The 17,617-nt window shown below is 40.7% G+C and overlaps 1 protein-coding gene across 6 annotated transcripts in view; it reads right to left on the bottom strand.

Annotated features, from left to right (window-relative positions):
• Positions 1–4,743: 4,743 nt before the first annotated feature.
• Positions 4,744–17,617, bottom strand: part of ASAP1 (ArfGAP with SH3 domain, ankyrin repeat and PH domain 1) — a 184,042-nt gene continuing 171,168 nt past the window's right edge. For 5 of the 6 annotated variants that reach the window (XM_066623058.1, XM_066623062.1, XM_066623059.1 and 2 more), the window contains 5 exons: positions 14,805–14,871; positions 13,952–14,010; positions 12,883–13,388; positions 9,724–9,846; positions 4,744–7,590 (listed from right to left, as the gene is read on the bottom strand). In XM_066623058.1, the coding sequence (XP_066479155.1) occupies positions 7,516–7,590; positions 9,724–9,846; positions 12,883–13,388; positions 13,952–14,010; positions 14,805–14,871 (830 nt within the window). In that variant the 3' untranslated portion in view covers positions 4,744–7,515. The remainder of the gene's footprint in view (positions 7,591–9,723; positions 9,847–12,882; positions 13,389–13,951; positions 14,011–14,804; positions 14,872–17,617) is intronic. The other variant, XM_066623061.1, reaches the window with a different exon arrangement.

Here is a 17,617-nt window from a genome sequence, read left to right as displayed (position 1 = left end):
AAGCAGAAGCAGTCGACTGGAGTAACTTTCCTAGATGATCAGCTGGCAGGACAATGGACAGCTGTGTGGAATAGCAAGTGCTGCGTGCAACAGGGAAGGGTTTTTTCACATGCAACGGTCCTATGATTTGGAGACTGCTGATTCAGCCTAACAGCCCAAACCTAACTAACTTTCCAGTGCTGATGCAGCTGTACCAACAGGGTATTTGCAGTCCTAGTTGTTGGGGGCAGTCATGGAAGCCAACTCAAGGAAAGGGAACTGCATTGTGGCTGCAACAGTGCTGGAAAGTTGCTAAGGATTGGGCTGTACATTGTTCTTCATCCTGATGTTAGGGCATTCGCTACCTTGCCCAGCTTTGTGTCATCTGCAAACTTGATTAGCATTCCCTTGCCTGGATCATTCAGAAAAACGTTGACCAGCACAGTGCCTGAGACAGAGCCCTGGGGCACTCGACTCTCTTTTCAAGGTAATGCAGAGCCATCTTAGGGCCCAATCCTATCCAATTTTCCAGACCCAGTGCAGTGGTGTCAGTGGAATGTGAGCTGCATCCTTTGGTGGGGAGGCAGTCACAGAGGCTTCCTCAAGGTAAGGGAAGGTTTATTCCCTTACCTCTGGGCTGCATTGCAGCGGTGCTGGAAAGCTGGATAGGATTGGGCCCTTAGTGATCATTGGGGACAGTGGGTAAGACAGTTTTGAATCCATCTGAGGAACATGATCTAGCACTTTTTTTCTGTTTAATCAGATGGTAAATGTCATGGTTAATGGAACAGGGTGAGGGCACCTCTGACAATTCCTCATTGAACATAGCAATGAAGAGCACACCCCTATCCTGTTGGCAACCTAACCCATGAGGCCAACATGAGTGTAGCAACAGTACAAAATTAAACCTAGAAACTGTAGTGGGGTGTGTACATGAATACTTTTCTCCCCCTGCCCCACACCTCTGAAGTAGTTTTCCCTGGAATGAATAGTTGTGTCTTCTTTTCCTTCTTGAATATTTGCCCAAATTAACTGTCATTTCTTTAAGCTTCTGTATTTGTACAGAACACGAGTGCGCAAAGTGGTTCTTGGTGTGCTGTTATCACGCACTTTACAGGATTGTAAATATTCCCATATGGCAGAAGGTCACCCAGGGGAAGGTAGGCTTGAAAGTTGATGTGGCAGGAGCCAGAAATAGCTGAAACTTTCACTTGTGGGGATCCAGTGCTGAGTAGCAGACAGATGATTAAGCATGGTCATGTCAAAAAAGTAAATGTCTCCCTACTTTCAGCAAGATTCTTTCAAATAAAAATCTGAGACTATTGCTAGCCATGGACATTATGAATCTGCTCTAACAGCTAGGTGGAACCTTTGGGCTTTCTTCACGTACTATGTACATAGCAGGGATGTGGCTTTATTATGCAGCCTAGAAGTTAGCGCTTGTATAGACTAGGCCCAAGTAGGTACACTCTAGCTGCCCCCATCCAGGTAATCCTTATTCCATTGTCTTGGTTTACAAGCTGTTAATACTGCTTCAAAGACTTGCTAGCCTAGTGAAGCTTCAGCTGGTTTAAGATTCTGTTCTACTTGTGGAAGTTTTAACTACAGTGGAATGTTGTGAATAGGCTTGTGAGACTTAGGCCCAAATCCTAACCAACTTTCCAGCACTGGCATAGCTGTGCCAATGGGATGTGTGCTGCATCCTGCAGTTGGGGGGCACTTAGAGGTCTCCTCAAAGTAAGGGAATGTTTGTTTCCTTACCTAGGAACTGCATTGCCCTTATGTCGGTGCTGGAAAGTGGGTTAGGATTGTGCCCTTGCAGTGCAATCCAATGTTTTACTCACAAGTCCCACTATGTTCAATGGAGCTTTCTCCAAGGTGCATATAGGATTGAAGCCTTAAGTGCTGTATACATTGTCTTCAACTTTTTTAGAAAGGCTGCGGGGGATTTAATTACTTAAATTACCCCCCTTCTTTCTCATTCATAAATCCAATCAACTTCTTCCAAAAGTGCTCTGTCAAGCCTAAAGACTGATCAGCTAGACCAAATTCTGTTTTTTAATTTGTTTTTTTTTTAAAGCTATTTCTAATATAATGAACATAGGGCCCTGCAGCATGGGTGATAAGTTTAAAGGACCATTTTGAACCACCTGAACAAGCGCAATTATCAGTGAATCGGCTCTGATCCTATAAAAGCAGAAGCAGGATGAAGCTCTTCTGGTGGAGTGGCATTTCTAGACATGCCCTGGAGTGGTATAGAGGCCAGGACTGCCACCACATGGAACTGCCTGGATTTGGGATTGGAACAATTTCAGCCTGCATGGTGGACATGGTGGCCTCCTGTACATACAAGTCAGTGCTATAAAGCCTCTAGTTTAGTCAGTAGGAATTGCACGCAATCTCCAAGGCCAAATTTTTAGAAAAGGCATATATACAGTGTATATAAAGCTGGTATGGTTGCAAGAGTTGAATTGTTCAGGGGCTATTAAATCATGTGCCCTCAACTGTAATTTTGGCTGTCCCAACTTTAACACCCCAAATGGGGTGGGGCAGCAAGCTGCATTGAAATGGGGGGGGGGATTGTAACCACAGCTAAATAGCAGACCTAGGACAAACACACACTATTCAAAATGATTTTTTGAATAATGTAGACCTGACTGTGTCTTTCTTCCTTAACCCATACTAGGGGTTTTCTGTTCTAGTTCTGCCTTCCGTCACCCCCATTTTCCAGTTCATTGTGCAAATATCCAGTAACTCAGTGTTTCTCAAACTGTAGGTCTGTGGCCCATGAACCAATTTTTGGTGGTTCTTGTAAGTGACAAGGTAGATTAAGCTACATGCACCAAAGGTTAAACTGAAGGGGGCACAGTGCTGCCCAATCACCATTATAGCCAGAGTAAGCTTGAGTGGCTGGTAAAGTGAAACTCATTTTTTAGGTGGGTCCCGATACTAAAACGTTTGAGAATCACTGCAATAACCTATTCATTCTTCTGTTGAACGTAATTGTGGAGGTTTAGTATAAAGACATAGCCTGTAGACTCACCCAAGCTACTATTTCACATCAGTTGAATGAACTATGCTTCAATTTTTGCACTGGCACAGGACAACAGGAGAACCCTAGGTAACACTTGGGAGTTAAGGACCAGGAAGCAAACAAGTACTTGGTATATTTACTATTGAGTTCCCTAAAGTGGTTCTTCTGAGGCTTAAGAACATAAGAACAGCCCCACTGGATCAGGCCATAGGCCCATCTAGTCCAGCTTCCTGTATCTCACAGCGGCCCACCAAATGCCCCAGGGAGCACACCAGATAACAAGAGACCTCATCCTGGTGCCCTCCCCTGCATCTGGCATTCTGACATAACCCATTTCTAAAATCAGGAGGTTGCACATACACATCATGGCTTGTACCCCGTAATGGATTTCTCCTCCAGAAACTTGTCCGATCCCCTTTTAAAGGTGTCTAGGCTGGACGCCAGCACCACATCCTGTGGCAAGGAGTTCCACAGACCAACCACACGCTGAGTAAAGAAATATTTTTTTTGTCTGTCCTAACCCGCCCAACACTCAATTTTAGTGGATGTCCCCTGGTTCTGGTATTATGTGAGAGTGTAAAGAGCATCTCCCCATCCACTCTGTCCATCCCCCGCATAATTTTGTATGTCTCAATCATGTCCCCCCTGAGGCGCCTCTTTTCTAGGCTGAAGAGGCCCAAACGCCGTAGCCTTTCCTCATAAGGAAGGTGCCCCAGCCCCGTAATCATCTTAGTCGCTCTCTTTTGCACCTTTTCCATTTCCACTATGTCTTTTTTGAGATGCAGCGACCAGAACTGGACACAATACTCCAGGTGTGGCCTTACCATCGATTTGTACAACGGCATTATAATACTAGCCGTTTTGTTCTCAATACCCTTCCTAATGATCCCAAGCATAGAATTGGCCTTCTTCACTGCCGCCGCACATTGGGTCGACACTTTCATCGACCTGTCCACCACCACCCCAAGATCTCTCTCCAGATCTGTCACAGACAGCTCAGAACCCATCAGCCTATATCTAAAGTTTTGATTTTTTGCCCCAATGTGCATGACTTTACACTTACTGACATTGAAGCGCATCTGCCATTTTGCTGTCCATTCTGCCAGTCTGGAGAGATCCTTCTGGAGCTCCTCACAATCACTTCTGGTCTTCACCACTCAGAAAAGTTTGTTGTCATCTGCAAACTTAGCCACCTCACTGCTCAACCCTGTCTCCAGGTCATTTATGAAGAGGTTGAAAAGCACCGGTCCCAGGACAGATCCTTGGGGCACACCGCTTTTCACCTCTCTCCATTGTGAAAATTGCCCATTGACACCCACTCTCTGCTTCCTGGCCTCCAACCAGTTCTCCATCCACGAGAGGACCTGTCCTCTAATTCCCTGACTGTGGAGTTTTTTCAGTAGCCTTTGGTGAGGGACCGTGTCAAACGCCTTCTGAAAGTCCAGATATATAATGTCCACGGGTTCTCCCACATCCACATCCAATTTAATTTAAGGCTTCATTTAAGTGTAATCCAATGCCCACAAAAGTCTGTGGATACGACTGTAGGAATCCATTGAGTATGATGTCCTAATCAAATCTGTACATGAAGTTAGCATGCTTTGCTTTTGATCTTGTTCTTAAGGGTCTCTGCAATAAAGTCTACTCAACACAGACACTGAACAAAACACACACTGTAATCTGTCAATGAACCTACTTTTTCCTATACACCAGTTGATAAAAGGCCAATATGTGTGGGATCAACTGAATACATTTATTTAAAAGCAATTTTAAATATTAAAAAAGTAGAAATTAACACAGTACTCAAATTGTCACATTAAACACATGTGAGGAGACAAGTGTACTGATGTATGATGATCGTAACATTCAAATGAGACCTCAGTTCCAACTAGTGGCACTACTAGATCAGCTCTCTATATGTGTTGCTGCACCATGTCATAAAAAAATAAATAGCAATTGCAGTTCAACAGTAAAACATACCCATTATGCAACATATGTCCCTCCTCCTGGGGTAGGGGGAAACTCCAAACAAAAGTTCCCAAATGTCATGTACAAAATTGCAGCTAGTGGCTCCGAGTTTAAATATAATATTGTACTTAAACTCAACCTATATATATATAGGTTTATATAAATATATCATTTATTATATTCCAATTCCTCTATCGACTCTCAAATCACCCAGAATAGTCAGCTCTTGTTCCTAACGGAACTCATTTTATTTTTTTAAAAAATTCATATTATACTACTTCAAAAAGCATACAAAATAATAGACATTTGACTCTACATCATTATACACATCTGGATCTTCTTTATACGGTTCGCTTTTCTTAAACCAGTAGATTTTGAGATTTTAAAATATACTTGACAAAAGGTAGATCAGTTTTGTTTAATGCATACAAAGTATACTGTGTTAATGAGAAAATGGAATGCAAAGTCATTTTTTTGTTCTGGCTTTCAGAGAAATGGCATCAATCTGAAAACACTGAAATCAGTAACACTGCAGAATGGATGCCAGCAGGCTCACTCACTCATTAGTTTTCTTATATCTTAACAAAATGTGTCATGATATGGATGAAGCAATTGTTTAAAAACCACTTTCCAGTAATAGCTGATAAATATTTTGCTATTCTTCATGCAAGATTTCTTAAAATTGGTTATGTTTTGTAGGTTAACCATTTAAATAAAAAATAAATATTCACTGAGTACAGGTTTGCAAAACATCAAAAGCAAAAGCTTCAGAGAGACTAATTGGAACTTGTGCTTTTGTGAAATGAAACTTTTTGACATGAATCTATCACAAGAATCTGCTGGAAAGGAAAATAAATATGAGCTTTTGCCAAAGTAACCTTTTAAAGCCATATTATAATGCCAGGCAAATCTAGCAAGACACAGAGCCACATAATAAAAGTCTTCTATTGATTATAAGCGAAATGAGAGCATTCTTTGCTTATGATCAATAAAAAAATAAATGGAATCGGATATCATGAATGTTTGTAACACATCAAGTGTCTTGATTAGGCTAAAGAAAAATGTTTTAGCTGCATAACGCAGTTTTAAAATTATGAAGCTACTATAGGTCAACACATATCCTTCCTAAATTGAGTCTGTGGTTCCATGGTTGTTGAAAGCTGCTCAGAGTTCATCCCTGAACCATAATTAGTATTCAATAAAGGCAAATGTTATTCCAGATATTATTGTCTGGTTTCTTTAACAGAGAGTTTGCAAGCAAGGTCTTTCACACCCATTTCCACACCAGTTTTAGCAGTTTTGATTTTTCCAGGCAATAATACTAAGTGAACATTATGGCTTAATATCCTCCAATGGGTTGGGGCTGGGGAGACGAAGGGCGCAATCCTAACCAACTTTACAGCACTGATATAGCTGTGCCAATGCGACGTGCACTGCATCCTGCAGTGGGGAGGCAGTCAAGGGGGCCTCCTCAAAGTGAGGGCTTGTTTGTTACCTTACCTTGGGGCTACATTGCAGCTAGGTCAGTGCTGGAAAGTTGGTTAGGATTGCACCCAAAAACTCTCAAATCACTTGCAGCAAAGTTATGGCCTAGGTGAGCTAATTAGAAAGCAAATAGTCAAGTAAACTCATCTTTTCAATCTGGACACCAAGCATTTTACCACAAGGTTGCATTCCTCAGGCTTGGCTGGTAGATGACTGTAAGGTTCCTGCATAACACACAGGTTACAAGGAGGTACCTTAACACATGCACATGGGAATGGACTATTTTTCTTCTATGTTCCTGCTTTAGTGAAAGTAAACCTCCAGTCAAATGTCCAAGATAACCTCCTTCATTAGATAAATGAGTAATTTCTTTTTGTTACAGTCTTTTAGATGATGTTAAGTGAGATAAATATCACAGGGAGAAACCACAACTACATAGTACAAACATGAAATGTTGTTCACACACCATAAAATACTATTAGTTATCTGTAGCGTCAGTGAATATTTCTTTTGCTTGATGCATACATTGAACACGTTCTTTGACAAATACCAAGGAAGTAGATTTTCATAAGCTGTAAATTGTGAACATTTGTAGCTGTAAAATGAGCCAGAGCAGTTCATTTGGAAATCAGAATCTAACACTCTCCTAATTATCTATTTTAAGAATACTGCTTTATTAGGAATGGTAGTTTCTGTACAGTTAAACAGGACTGAATAGGACCAACCATATTTAGAGACATGGTAGTTCATACACACAAAGAGATGTAAGTGCTTGATGCCAAGGATGGCTTGAGCAAACCCAATAAGGCGTGCCAGGTCCCCAGGCTACCATAATACTGGCAAAGGCAGAATAACACCTTCTATTTACAATACAAGTACAAGTCACCACACAGGGTGAGCCATAGATGAGTTCTTGTTCTGTAACAGCAGTTATATATACATATGCATCCACAATTGTGCACAGAATTACAGGTAGGCAGCAGCTGTTGGCTTCGTGCTAAAAGCCCATCTTGCAGGAAGATGTGCAACACTCAAGTCACTGATTTGACTTAGTCTGACAAAATGTGGACAAAGGATACTGGGAAAACTCCTTTCCTCTCCGGCTGTCCTTCAATGTGGCCAATCTACAAAGAACAACAACCAACACTGTTTGGGAGGCTTCAGATATGCAACACACATTCTTGCAGTTGTTAACCCACATAAAGCTTTCAGGGACTTCCACAATGTACATTATGTGCTAGTTTCAATATACTTTTATGCTTCAACACCCTCAATTTGAATTTCCTTCACTTACCACTTTTATGTGGGTAAGTGATGGAAGTGTTTTTTTTTAATTATTTTATTAATTATTTGGAGATTTCTACCCCACCTTTCTGACTCTGGAGAAGCCTCTAGGGCAGCTTGTAATGTTGAAAAAAATATACATACAGTACTGTAATAAAATTATCCAATCTAGTCCAGCTTCCTGGATCTCAGTGGCTCACTATGCCTCAGGGAGCACATAGGACAACAAGATATCCACATCCTGTGCCACTCCCTTGATCTGGCATTCAGAGATTGGCTATCTCTAAAACTTGGAGGCTGCATATATTCATCATGGCTTATAACCTGTGATGGACTTTTCCTCCATAAATATGTCCAATCCCCTTTTAAAAGCATCTAGGGCAGGTGCCATCACCACATCCTGTATCAAGAAGTTCCACAGTTTAATTACATGGTAGGTAAAAAAATATTTCCTTTTCTTTGTGCTAACTCTCCCGCCAGTTAGCGGATGTCCCTTGGTTCAGGTGTTGTGTGAGAGGGAAAAGAATTTCCTTCAATCCATCCTATGCATAATTTTGTGTCTCATTCATGTCCCCCCCTCAAGCACCTCTCTGAAGAGCCCCAAAATGTTGTAGCCTTTTCCTCATAATCCTCCAGATGCAGCCTTATCAATGATGTGTACAATGGTATAATAATGGCAGTTTTATTCTCATTTCCTTTTTTAACCATCTCAAGCATATGAGGGCATTAGTTTAACTGAAATGCATGCTTGAATAAAATAGTCTTCACTAGCTGGCAAAAAGTTACCAATGAAGAGGCTAGTGGGCTTCCAGGGGAAGAGGGTTTGAAACCCTCATAACACCTACCAAATTCAATTTATATAACATTTGGCATGGTTGACAGAGTAATAATAATAATAATAATATTGTATAGCCTGAAACACTCTGGGCTCCTGCCTCATGTCTTCAAAAAGTATACAGAGCAATAGCTGCTCCACAACTATGAGCAATTGCTTTCAAATGCCCCAATAAGGCCCCAACATTTCTATGATGGAGATAATAATAAATAAATAAATAATAAACTTTATTTATACCCCGCCCTTCTCCCCAAAGGGACCTAGGGCAGCTATGTATGCTATGTAAGAGATGATGCTATGTAATTTGAAACTATTTGGCAGGCAAATGTCAATCATTTCAGATGGTCATCAGCTTCTGAAATGAGATATGGGATCATTCTAGTCAGCTGAATGGCCTTCTTGCATCAGCTTTTTCCTTCCCTTGAAGTTATGTACAGATGCAACTCCTTTAGAATGCTGAGAGAGACACTGCAGAGCCTTTGCTCCCCAATGCACATGCACATATTTATGGTCTTGTCTAGTTGGTTTTACAAGGTTATATCACACTTCAAGCTGAATCCAATTCCTCCCTCCAAGACAAATTACAAAGGAAGTTTCCACAGAAGTGCACAGGACAGTGATGGGCTTCTCTTAGCCAGCGCCCTTGTCACAGGAGTCAAAGCAGCACACAGACCCATGTCTTCAACAATTTGCAAGTGTTTCTAAAGTTTTGAATGTTTGTTTTTTTTAAAGAGAAATAATTCTGTATGCCTACCACAACAGATGTAGTATTGAGTCCCCTGGATTCAATCCATCTTCCAAAGTAATCCAGGGCAAAATGCACACTAATTTTAATGCAGCTGCCCTTTATCCTTAAACTGCAAAATCTGACTTGCCATTAGAAGCACAATTTGAAAGCTAATTAAGCTGTAATCCTATAAGCACTTTCCTGGGAATATGCCCCATTCAACACAATGGGGCTTATTTCCAAGTAAACATGCATAGGATTGCACTGTCAGTAACGCAGCATATATGCTAACTATACTGTGACACCATGAAATAAGGCAGCTACATAAATTCAATAAGTGTTGGATAATGTGCAAATGTTGCATGATGGAAGATTTACTTATTGTTTTTCTTAAAGCAGAAAGATACATACCCACCACTCTTGGTCCTCTTCACCTGTTACAACAATAATTTCTCCTTCAACAAACGTAAGTTCATCATCATTATCTGCTTGGCAATCATAGATTGTCTTGACTCTCCTAACTTTGTTCTTTCCCTTAAAAGGAAAATCACATTTTAGTTTAGAGACAGTTAAAAAGGGAGTTCTGAGACTTTGCTTTTTGGTTACAGTTTCACATCACAAACCTAGAACCTCATTTCAAATATTGGTAAATAATCAATGCCTTCCCAAGAGCATAATAATATTCAGTGTAATATCTGAGAAAATAGAATTTTCCAGTTTTTCCTAAAACATTTAACATCCAGACTCCTTAAAAGTTACAATACAGGCCAGTTAAATTGTATCTGCCCAACAGTTACTCTGATCAGAGAAATACACACACTTTTAGCATCTTTGAATAAGTTGTGAAAAAATTGTCAGCAAAGTGTCAATGAACTACAAACCTTAATTCTACTTCAAATGCTATAATATAATTATAAAGCAAACCTGGACTATTTGTCCAAGGGACATTATTACTGCAAAATGGAACATGACCTGTTCCTGCACAAACCCTCTCACTTTCCACCTTTGTAGACTTTACTGTGGACAGAGACTGCCTTGCATTTTTCTATACAGCACATACGTTTTTTAAATGTATAATAAACCACCATCATCATAACTGGTATCCAGAGTAGTCCATGCATTAACACGAGCAAGGAGGGAGGTGTTACCTTTCTTTTCTTTCCAGCAACAGCCTGGAAGGTCTGTTCTATGATCTGCTCTGGAAGGTCACCTTGGGGGAGGTGCAATGGGCTGATGGGGAGAGGATGGGTGAAAAGCTCCCATGCTACTTTAGTTCCCAGTCACTAGTGTTTATTTCTAATATTTCATATCTGGTGGAACTGCTTACTAACTACAAGACCTGCTTAGAAACATTACTTTGGCAATCATTAGAGCAGGACACCCAAGAGAATATATTTAACCATTAAATGAAGTCTTTACAGCCATAATCCAGGATGCCTATTAAGGCGCTTGTTACAGACTTTGAAATTTTTTTATTGTCTGGTACAGCACCTAATTATCAAAAGTGACCTGTGATGCAGCAGCAAGCAGAGGGCTGGAAAGAGAAGCAAGTTCAACTGTGCATGTATGTGTGCTGGGTACAGTCTCTGGGATCACACCCATGGAGTGTGAAACTCATTTTAACCTTTTAATCATCAGGGACAGCACTTTTATAATCCCTCTGCTTTTACTTATCAAAACTGAAATAAAACCTGAGTAATTTTCATTAAAGTAGAGAACACATTTTAAGAACATAGTGAGGAGCAAAAAAAAAGTTGGCATAATTCTCAATTCACATATAAAAAATAGTTGTACTCCACAAACCCATTTCTGTAAGATTTAGATTTCATAATTTAGATGCATCAAAAGGCCAAATCCTATCCAACTTTCCAGTGCTGTTGTAGCCATGCCTACAGGGCATGCGCTGGAACATGTGATGGTGGTGGGGAGTCAGGGAGGCCTCCTCAAAGAAAGGGAATGTGTGTTTGCTTAGCTCAGGGCTTCACTGTGGCTGCATCGGCACTGGGAAGTTGGATAGGACTGGGCCCTAAATGTGTACATATTAGGCAATGGCTAGCCCTACTTCTGGTGAATATCCTTGTCTGTATTCTAAGTCCATAACAAAAGTCCATAACACTTGGGGCAAAACGTGATATTACATGCAGTGTCAAACATTTTTGTCCTATCCTGCTCCCCCCCATTACGCCAGGGATTTGAGAGGACCCTCCCTGTAATAGGCCCCTCCCTGTTCAAGAGTTGCCAGGCGCCTTTCCACCTACTGTTTTGGAGAAGCCTAAAAACACATTTTTCTGTTAGCTTCCCCCAATTCTCTTTGATTCCTTTCAGTTGCAGTTTTTCAAGCTTTTGTTCTGTATTGTGTTTTTGATTATTTTGATTGCATGGATTTAATGTATTCTTAATCGTGTTTGTGGAGCTGCCCTGAACTCCCAAAAGAAAGGCAGGATATAAACCTTTCAAATTAAAAAACAATTAATATTGAGTACAGACGTAACATTTGATGATGCTTCCTTGTCACCTCCAACAGCAGCAAATGATGTGGAATGGGGACAGGGAAACAGAGAATATGAAAATTTCAGCATTTGAAATAAGTTTTTGAGACTTTATAGAGGAGGAACTAGAGATGTGACTGCCATCTTCAGGAGCAGCCATGCTGACTTTCACCTTGACAGGAGCAGTCTCACAGATGGCCCCTCTAGTTTATCAAGCTCTTCCCCTCTGGGAATCACCAAAGTCCAAGGCTGACTATTATTGTATTTCAAATGCTGTTAACTCAGTTGGCTTCCTACTTGACTAGTTTTATAGTGGCACTGGATGGCTTTTATTGCATGGTATTTTGGTGGGCATTTGACTCGGTAGCTCTCTCTTTTTCATATAAGTCTTGTTACCTGCCCATAGTATTCTAAGTTAGCCATCTGAGAAGCAGAAGTTACTGGTTCTAATTTCAGCTGAAACATACCCACACTGGGTGACCACTATCCTCAGTGTTCCATCTGCAATATGGGTATGATACACTGGCCTATTTTTCCAGGTTGTTATAAGGGTTACCAATGTGTGTGAAGCACACTGAATACTGAGGATAGAGGCTAAATAATAACAGTATTAATATTAATATTAATATTAATATTAATATTATTATTATTATTATTATTATTCTGCCACCATCAATCAATATGCTTCTGATGAAATTATATTTTGATTAATAAGACATGAAACTTCCCAACTAAGTCAAAGTTAAAATATGAATTTTCACAGTTATTGCTATTGATTAAAAATTCTCTCTTCCCTGCTCCTTTAACTTTGAGATACTGTCACAGTTTCTCAAGAGGCTGAAAATATCAACATCATGGATGTGTCTGTATGGCTAGTGAATAAAATCAGCCAAGAAACAGTGGAAAAACTATCAGCAACTTAGGGGAAAATGCATCAGGAAACCTGGGCTTTCTCTCTGATTGAAAGCACAGAATTTCTGATTTGACCCCCCCCCCACCATAGGATTGGGAGGATTCCTACCGCAATCTTGACAGCAGCAACGAAGTCTTGCTGCGATATAAGAGTAAAATTTCTACCTACCACATTTATTTTTCTAGGAAGTGGCACTGGGGTCTCTGGCAATGCATGCGTTACATCATTGGAGTCTTCAGATGCCTGCTTTTGGACGGCCTCTCTAGACTGTACCTTTGGAGAAAGATCCACAGAGTGAGATTTCCGATTTGCCTCTGAGGACTGAGGCTTTGGCGATACTTCTCCAGCTGGAGTTTTAGCCAAAGAGTCTCCTAGCTGAGGCTTTGGAGGAAGGTCCTTCATTTGTGGCTTAGGAGGTAAGTCTGCAAGCTGTGGTTTTGGAGGCAGATCTCCTAGTTGAGGTTTTGGGGGTAGTTCTCCTGGTTTTGGGGGTACATCTCCAATTTGAGATTTCTGGGGTAGGTCCAGAGGCTGAGGCTTTGGGGGCAGATCTCCAGGTTGTGGTTTCTGTGGCAGATCAATACAAAGTGAAGCTGACTTCTGAAACATTTCTGAATGTTGACTGGGCTTATCTATTGAAGGAAGGTGAATTGTTTCAATTTTTCTTAGTGCCACTGAAAGAGAAAGCAAACATATTGAGAGAGATTTTAGAATTAGCCTCATTTTTCCTATACTTCCATCAAAGGAAATTTTCACCAGTCCTTGACTCCTCTCCTGCTGCTGCTGCCCTGCATAAACACTGAGGCATCCCCTGTACACCTATCAGGGCCTAAAACCAACAGCAGAACTAAAAAAAGTTTACAAAGCCTCTAAAGCCCTGTCCTGTTAACACATGGAATTGTACATGTGGAACTCTTATTCTCCCCTTTAGCCTAAGATGCACATGTACACTTAGGGCATAGGGCAGCACTATAGCAACTACATGTATAGTTCTAGCTCAGTGGTAGTGTCCTTAAAAAAAGAAGAGAAAAACTTAAATGCAAAGCAGCTTAATACATTCAGCAAGTCAGTTAAACAGAGTTATCAATTCTCTATATGGATTTTAAAGTTCATTATTTTAAATGTTTATATTCTTCCAGAACAGATGAACCTGTTGTCTGATTTTAAGTGTATAGTAGCTTCATGGGTGATTGTTCACTCACCGTCCCACCCCATCTACCCACCAAACATTCCTTACCTTTTTGAGGTAGTTTAGGAAGAACTCTGGGACCCAGTGTAGTCTTAGCAGTCCCGGTGCTGAGGAACAGATACATCAAAATGTTACAACTTTACTCTCTAGTGAAGGGCCAAATGCCTCATATTTAGTGCCCTGTTCCCTCCAGAACGATGAGCCCATTGGTGATTAACCATAAGAACATAAGAACCGCCCCACTGGATCAGGGCATAGGCCCATCTAGTCCAATTTCCTGTATCTCACAGCGGCCCACCAAATGCCCCAGGGAGCATACCAGATAACCTCATCCTGGTGCCCTCCCTTGCATCTGGCATAGCCCACCTCCAAAATCAGTAGGTTGCGCACACACATCATGGCTTATACCCCGTAATGGATTTTTCCTCCAGAAACTTGTCCAATCCCCTTTTAAAGGCGTCCAGGCCAGTCGCCATCACCACATCCTTTGGCAAGGGGTTCCACAGACCAACCACACGCTGAGTAAAGAAATATTTTCTTTTGTCTGTTCTAACTCTCCCACCACTCAATTTTAGTGGATGTCCCCTGGTTCTGGTGTTATGTGAGAGTGTAAAGAGCATCTCCGTATCCACATTGAGAAAAAGGTGGACAGACAGGTACAACATCTGAACTTTACATAACCTACTCTTTGTGTAGAAAAAACAGTGAAACGGAATTAGCCGATCAGTTTAGATTAGTAAGTCCTACTATAAAATACGAAGATACAATCCTATGTATTAATTAGAGTCTAGCCATTTCTAGATTAGTATTTTTATATGGCTACAATCACATGAATAAATAGTATAAATTGCCTTAAATAACTTAATGTTAAGTAAAAAGGAATAAAAAAATAAAATCTTACCCTGATTGCTGAGACATGCCCTCAAACTTGTTTGTGGTCTTAGGGGCTGGTGGACCCAGATCATTACCTAAGAATTAAAATATTAAACATATTTTCTTGTCAAACTGAAACATTATCAGACATTAATAGTATGCAAGTTTCCTAGCAGAATTTATAGACCGCCCCATACCAATATTTCTTGTATATAATCAATTAAAGCCCAAAGGGCACCTACGATCTATAATTCAGCCTCTTGTGCAAAGTTAGTTTTGGCCGTTACAATCAGGCCACTAGCAAAAGATATGCATTGTAAAAGGAACAGGAATTCAATTTAACTACAGATTATACTACACAATTCCCGAGAATGTGACTGCACTGTTCAACAATGCCTGCATTTGCATCTATGAGTTTGTGGCCAAGGTGCTATGAAGGAATTTGAATAAAAGTTAAACATTTTAATCTTCTCCCAAAGTTTTTCACTTTGTTATAATTTACTTTGATGCAGAAATCACTGTTTCCGTAAACATGCTAGAAATAGTAAAGTATATAAGTTGTGACGAAAAGTATACATTTTGAATTGTACATTTGTAGAGCACTGTGAAAATGTAATCACTTGAGGTTACTAAAAACTCTCATACCAGGGTTTTAGTTTGCAAGAGCTGTTAGCATAATCTACAGATTCTAAGATGTGCTAGTTACCAAGACATTAGGTGTATAACTAAGGGTGCAATCCTAACCCCTGACATAAGCACTGACATAAGGGCAATGAAGCTCCAAGATAAGGGAACAAACATCCCTTACTTTGAGGCCTCTGTGAGTGACACCCAACTGCAGGATGCAGCACATGTCCCATTGGTACCGCTATGCCAGTACTGGAAAGCACTGACATAAGGGGTTAGGATTGTGCCCTATGTTAAGTTGCCAACAATGCATTCAACCTCTCTGGGAAGTTGATTAATTAGTCCCTAATAATCAAAGTGAAGAATTCACTACAAATAGGCCTGATATGCTCAAACACCAGCATGACAATCATTAGAATGCCACAGCAAACTACCACTGCCCCACAAAAAGGGTTTGCAGGGGAGCAGTGAAAGAATCCTAATAAAACAAGTTGCTCAAAACATAAACCACCCAGAGTGTACAACAGCTTCCAACTGTTGCCTATGAACTGACCTTGGATAACAAAACTAAAACCATAAATACAAGCCATATTCTTGGCAATAAAAAGGGTGAATATGAAGGAAAGCATTAGAAACATTTACTTTCTAATAAATGTTCTATTTAAAAGGAACTACTGTACTCTTTAAGAGCAGAGTTAGTGCTAAGAAAAACAAGGACTAAGCTAATGACAAAGAGCAGTAAGAAATAAAATATTAAAATAAAGAGGGGTATTCTACAGCAGGGGTGCTCAAACCCCGGCCCTGGGGCCACCTGCAGCCCTCGAGGACTCCCAATGCAATCTCAGGGAGCCCCCAGTCTCCATAAGAACAGCCCACTGGATCAGGCCATAGGTCCATCTAGTCCAGCTTCCTGTATCTCACAGAGGCCCACCAAATGCCCCAGGGAGCACACCAGATAACAAGAGACCTCATCCTGGTGCCCTCCCTTGCATCTGGTCTTCTGGAGACTTGCTGGAGCCCGCACTGGCCCAATGCAACTGCTCTCAGCGTGAGGGCGACTGTTTGACCTCTCCTGTGAGCTGTGGGATGAGGGCTCCCTTCACTGCTTGCTGTTTCACGTCTGTGATGTAGTAGCAGCAGCAGCAGCAAAGGTCAGCCTTGCTTTGTGCAAGGCCTTTTACAGGCCTTGAGCTATTGCAAGACCATCATGCATTCATATAAGTTCATATTTAATATATTCATTTATGTAGACTTATGTAAATTTATTCAAATTTTAAATGTAAATTAATTCTTTTTTTCCCCGGCCCCCGAAACAGTATCAAGAGAGATGATGTGGCCCTCCTGCCAAAAACTTTGGACACCCCTGTTCTATAGTATCAAATAAGATCTCAGGAATGGAAAGCAGCAAAACTAGGCAGTTGCCAAACATTTTAAACAAGAATGCAATTTATAGGGGGAACTTCTCATGACTCAAAGCACAATACAGCTGGACATTAGAGTTTAGTTTTGTTTAAAACCTGTGACTCTGATCTACTAAACAAACTGAAATAAGTTATATTCTGATCAATGCACAGTTACCAGTCTTTGTGAAATGCTGTTTAATTTAGAGGTGACCCCACGCTAATGCAAAAACATCTTACGATTTCAAATCACAAGTAGCACATGTACACAAAAACACGAGTAAGTTTAGAAAATAAAAACGAACTAAGTACAGGTGTTTTCATCTGTCATGCAACAGCTGATGATTTAAACAAAAGCAACACACAGTATGCTATTTGGCTGGGGTCCTGCCAGCTAGGAAAAAAAAACAACAACATTTAAAAAGTGATTAATTCTGTTACCAACTCTGTGACAGATTCTCCAAAAATCTGGGATACATCAGTAACCCTATAGGTTAGTAAGTCTTGGCCTTAATGAAGAAGAGTGCCACATGTCCACCTTTGTAGAAGATTACTAAGTATGGCCAGAAACTGTTATTGATGATTGGGTTGGTTATTTTCCATTTTTTCCAGTTCTGTTTAGATTGCCTATGACATCTGACTGCTCACCAGGTTTACAGACAGAGTTTACAGACAAACTGACGGTGCAATCTGAAGTGCTGGCTCTGCTGGTGCAGCGGCCACCGTGTCAGCCTAGAGTAGCCATTTTCAACCACTGTGCCGTGAAACACTTCTGTGCCGTGAACGATCTGCAGATGTGCTGCAGGAGTTTGGG

The sequence above is a fragment of the Tiliqua scincoides genome, chromosome 4, assembly GCF_035046505.1.
Source record: "Tiliqua scincoides isolate rTilSci1 chromosome 4, rTilSci1.hap2, whole genome shotgun sequence".
In the NCBI taxonomy this organism is placed as follows: Eukaryota; Metazoa; Chordata; class Lepidosauria; order Squamata; family Scincidae; genus Tiliqua; species Tiliqua scincoides.
Note: the sequence above shows the minus strand (reverse complement) of the source record. Positions and strands in the feature narration are given on the sequence as shown.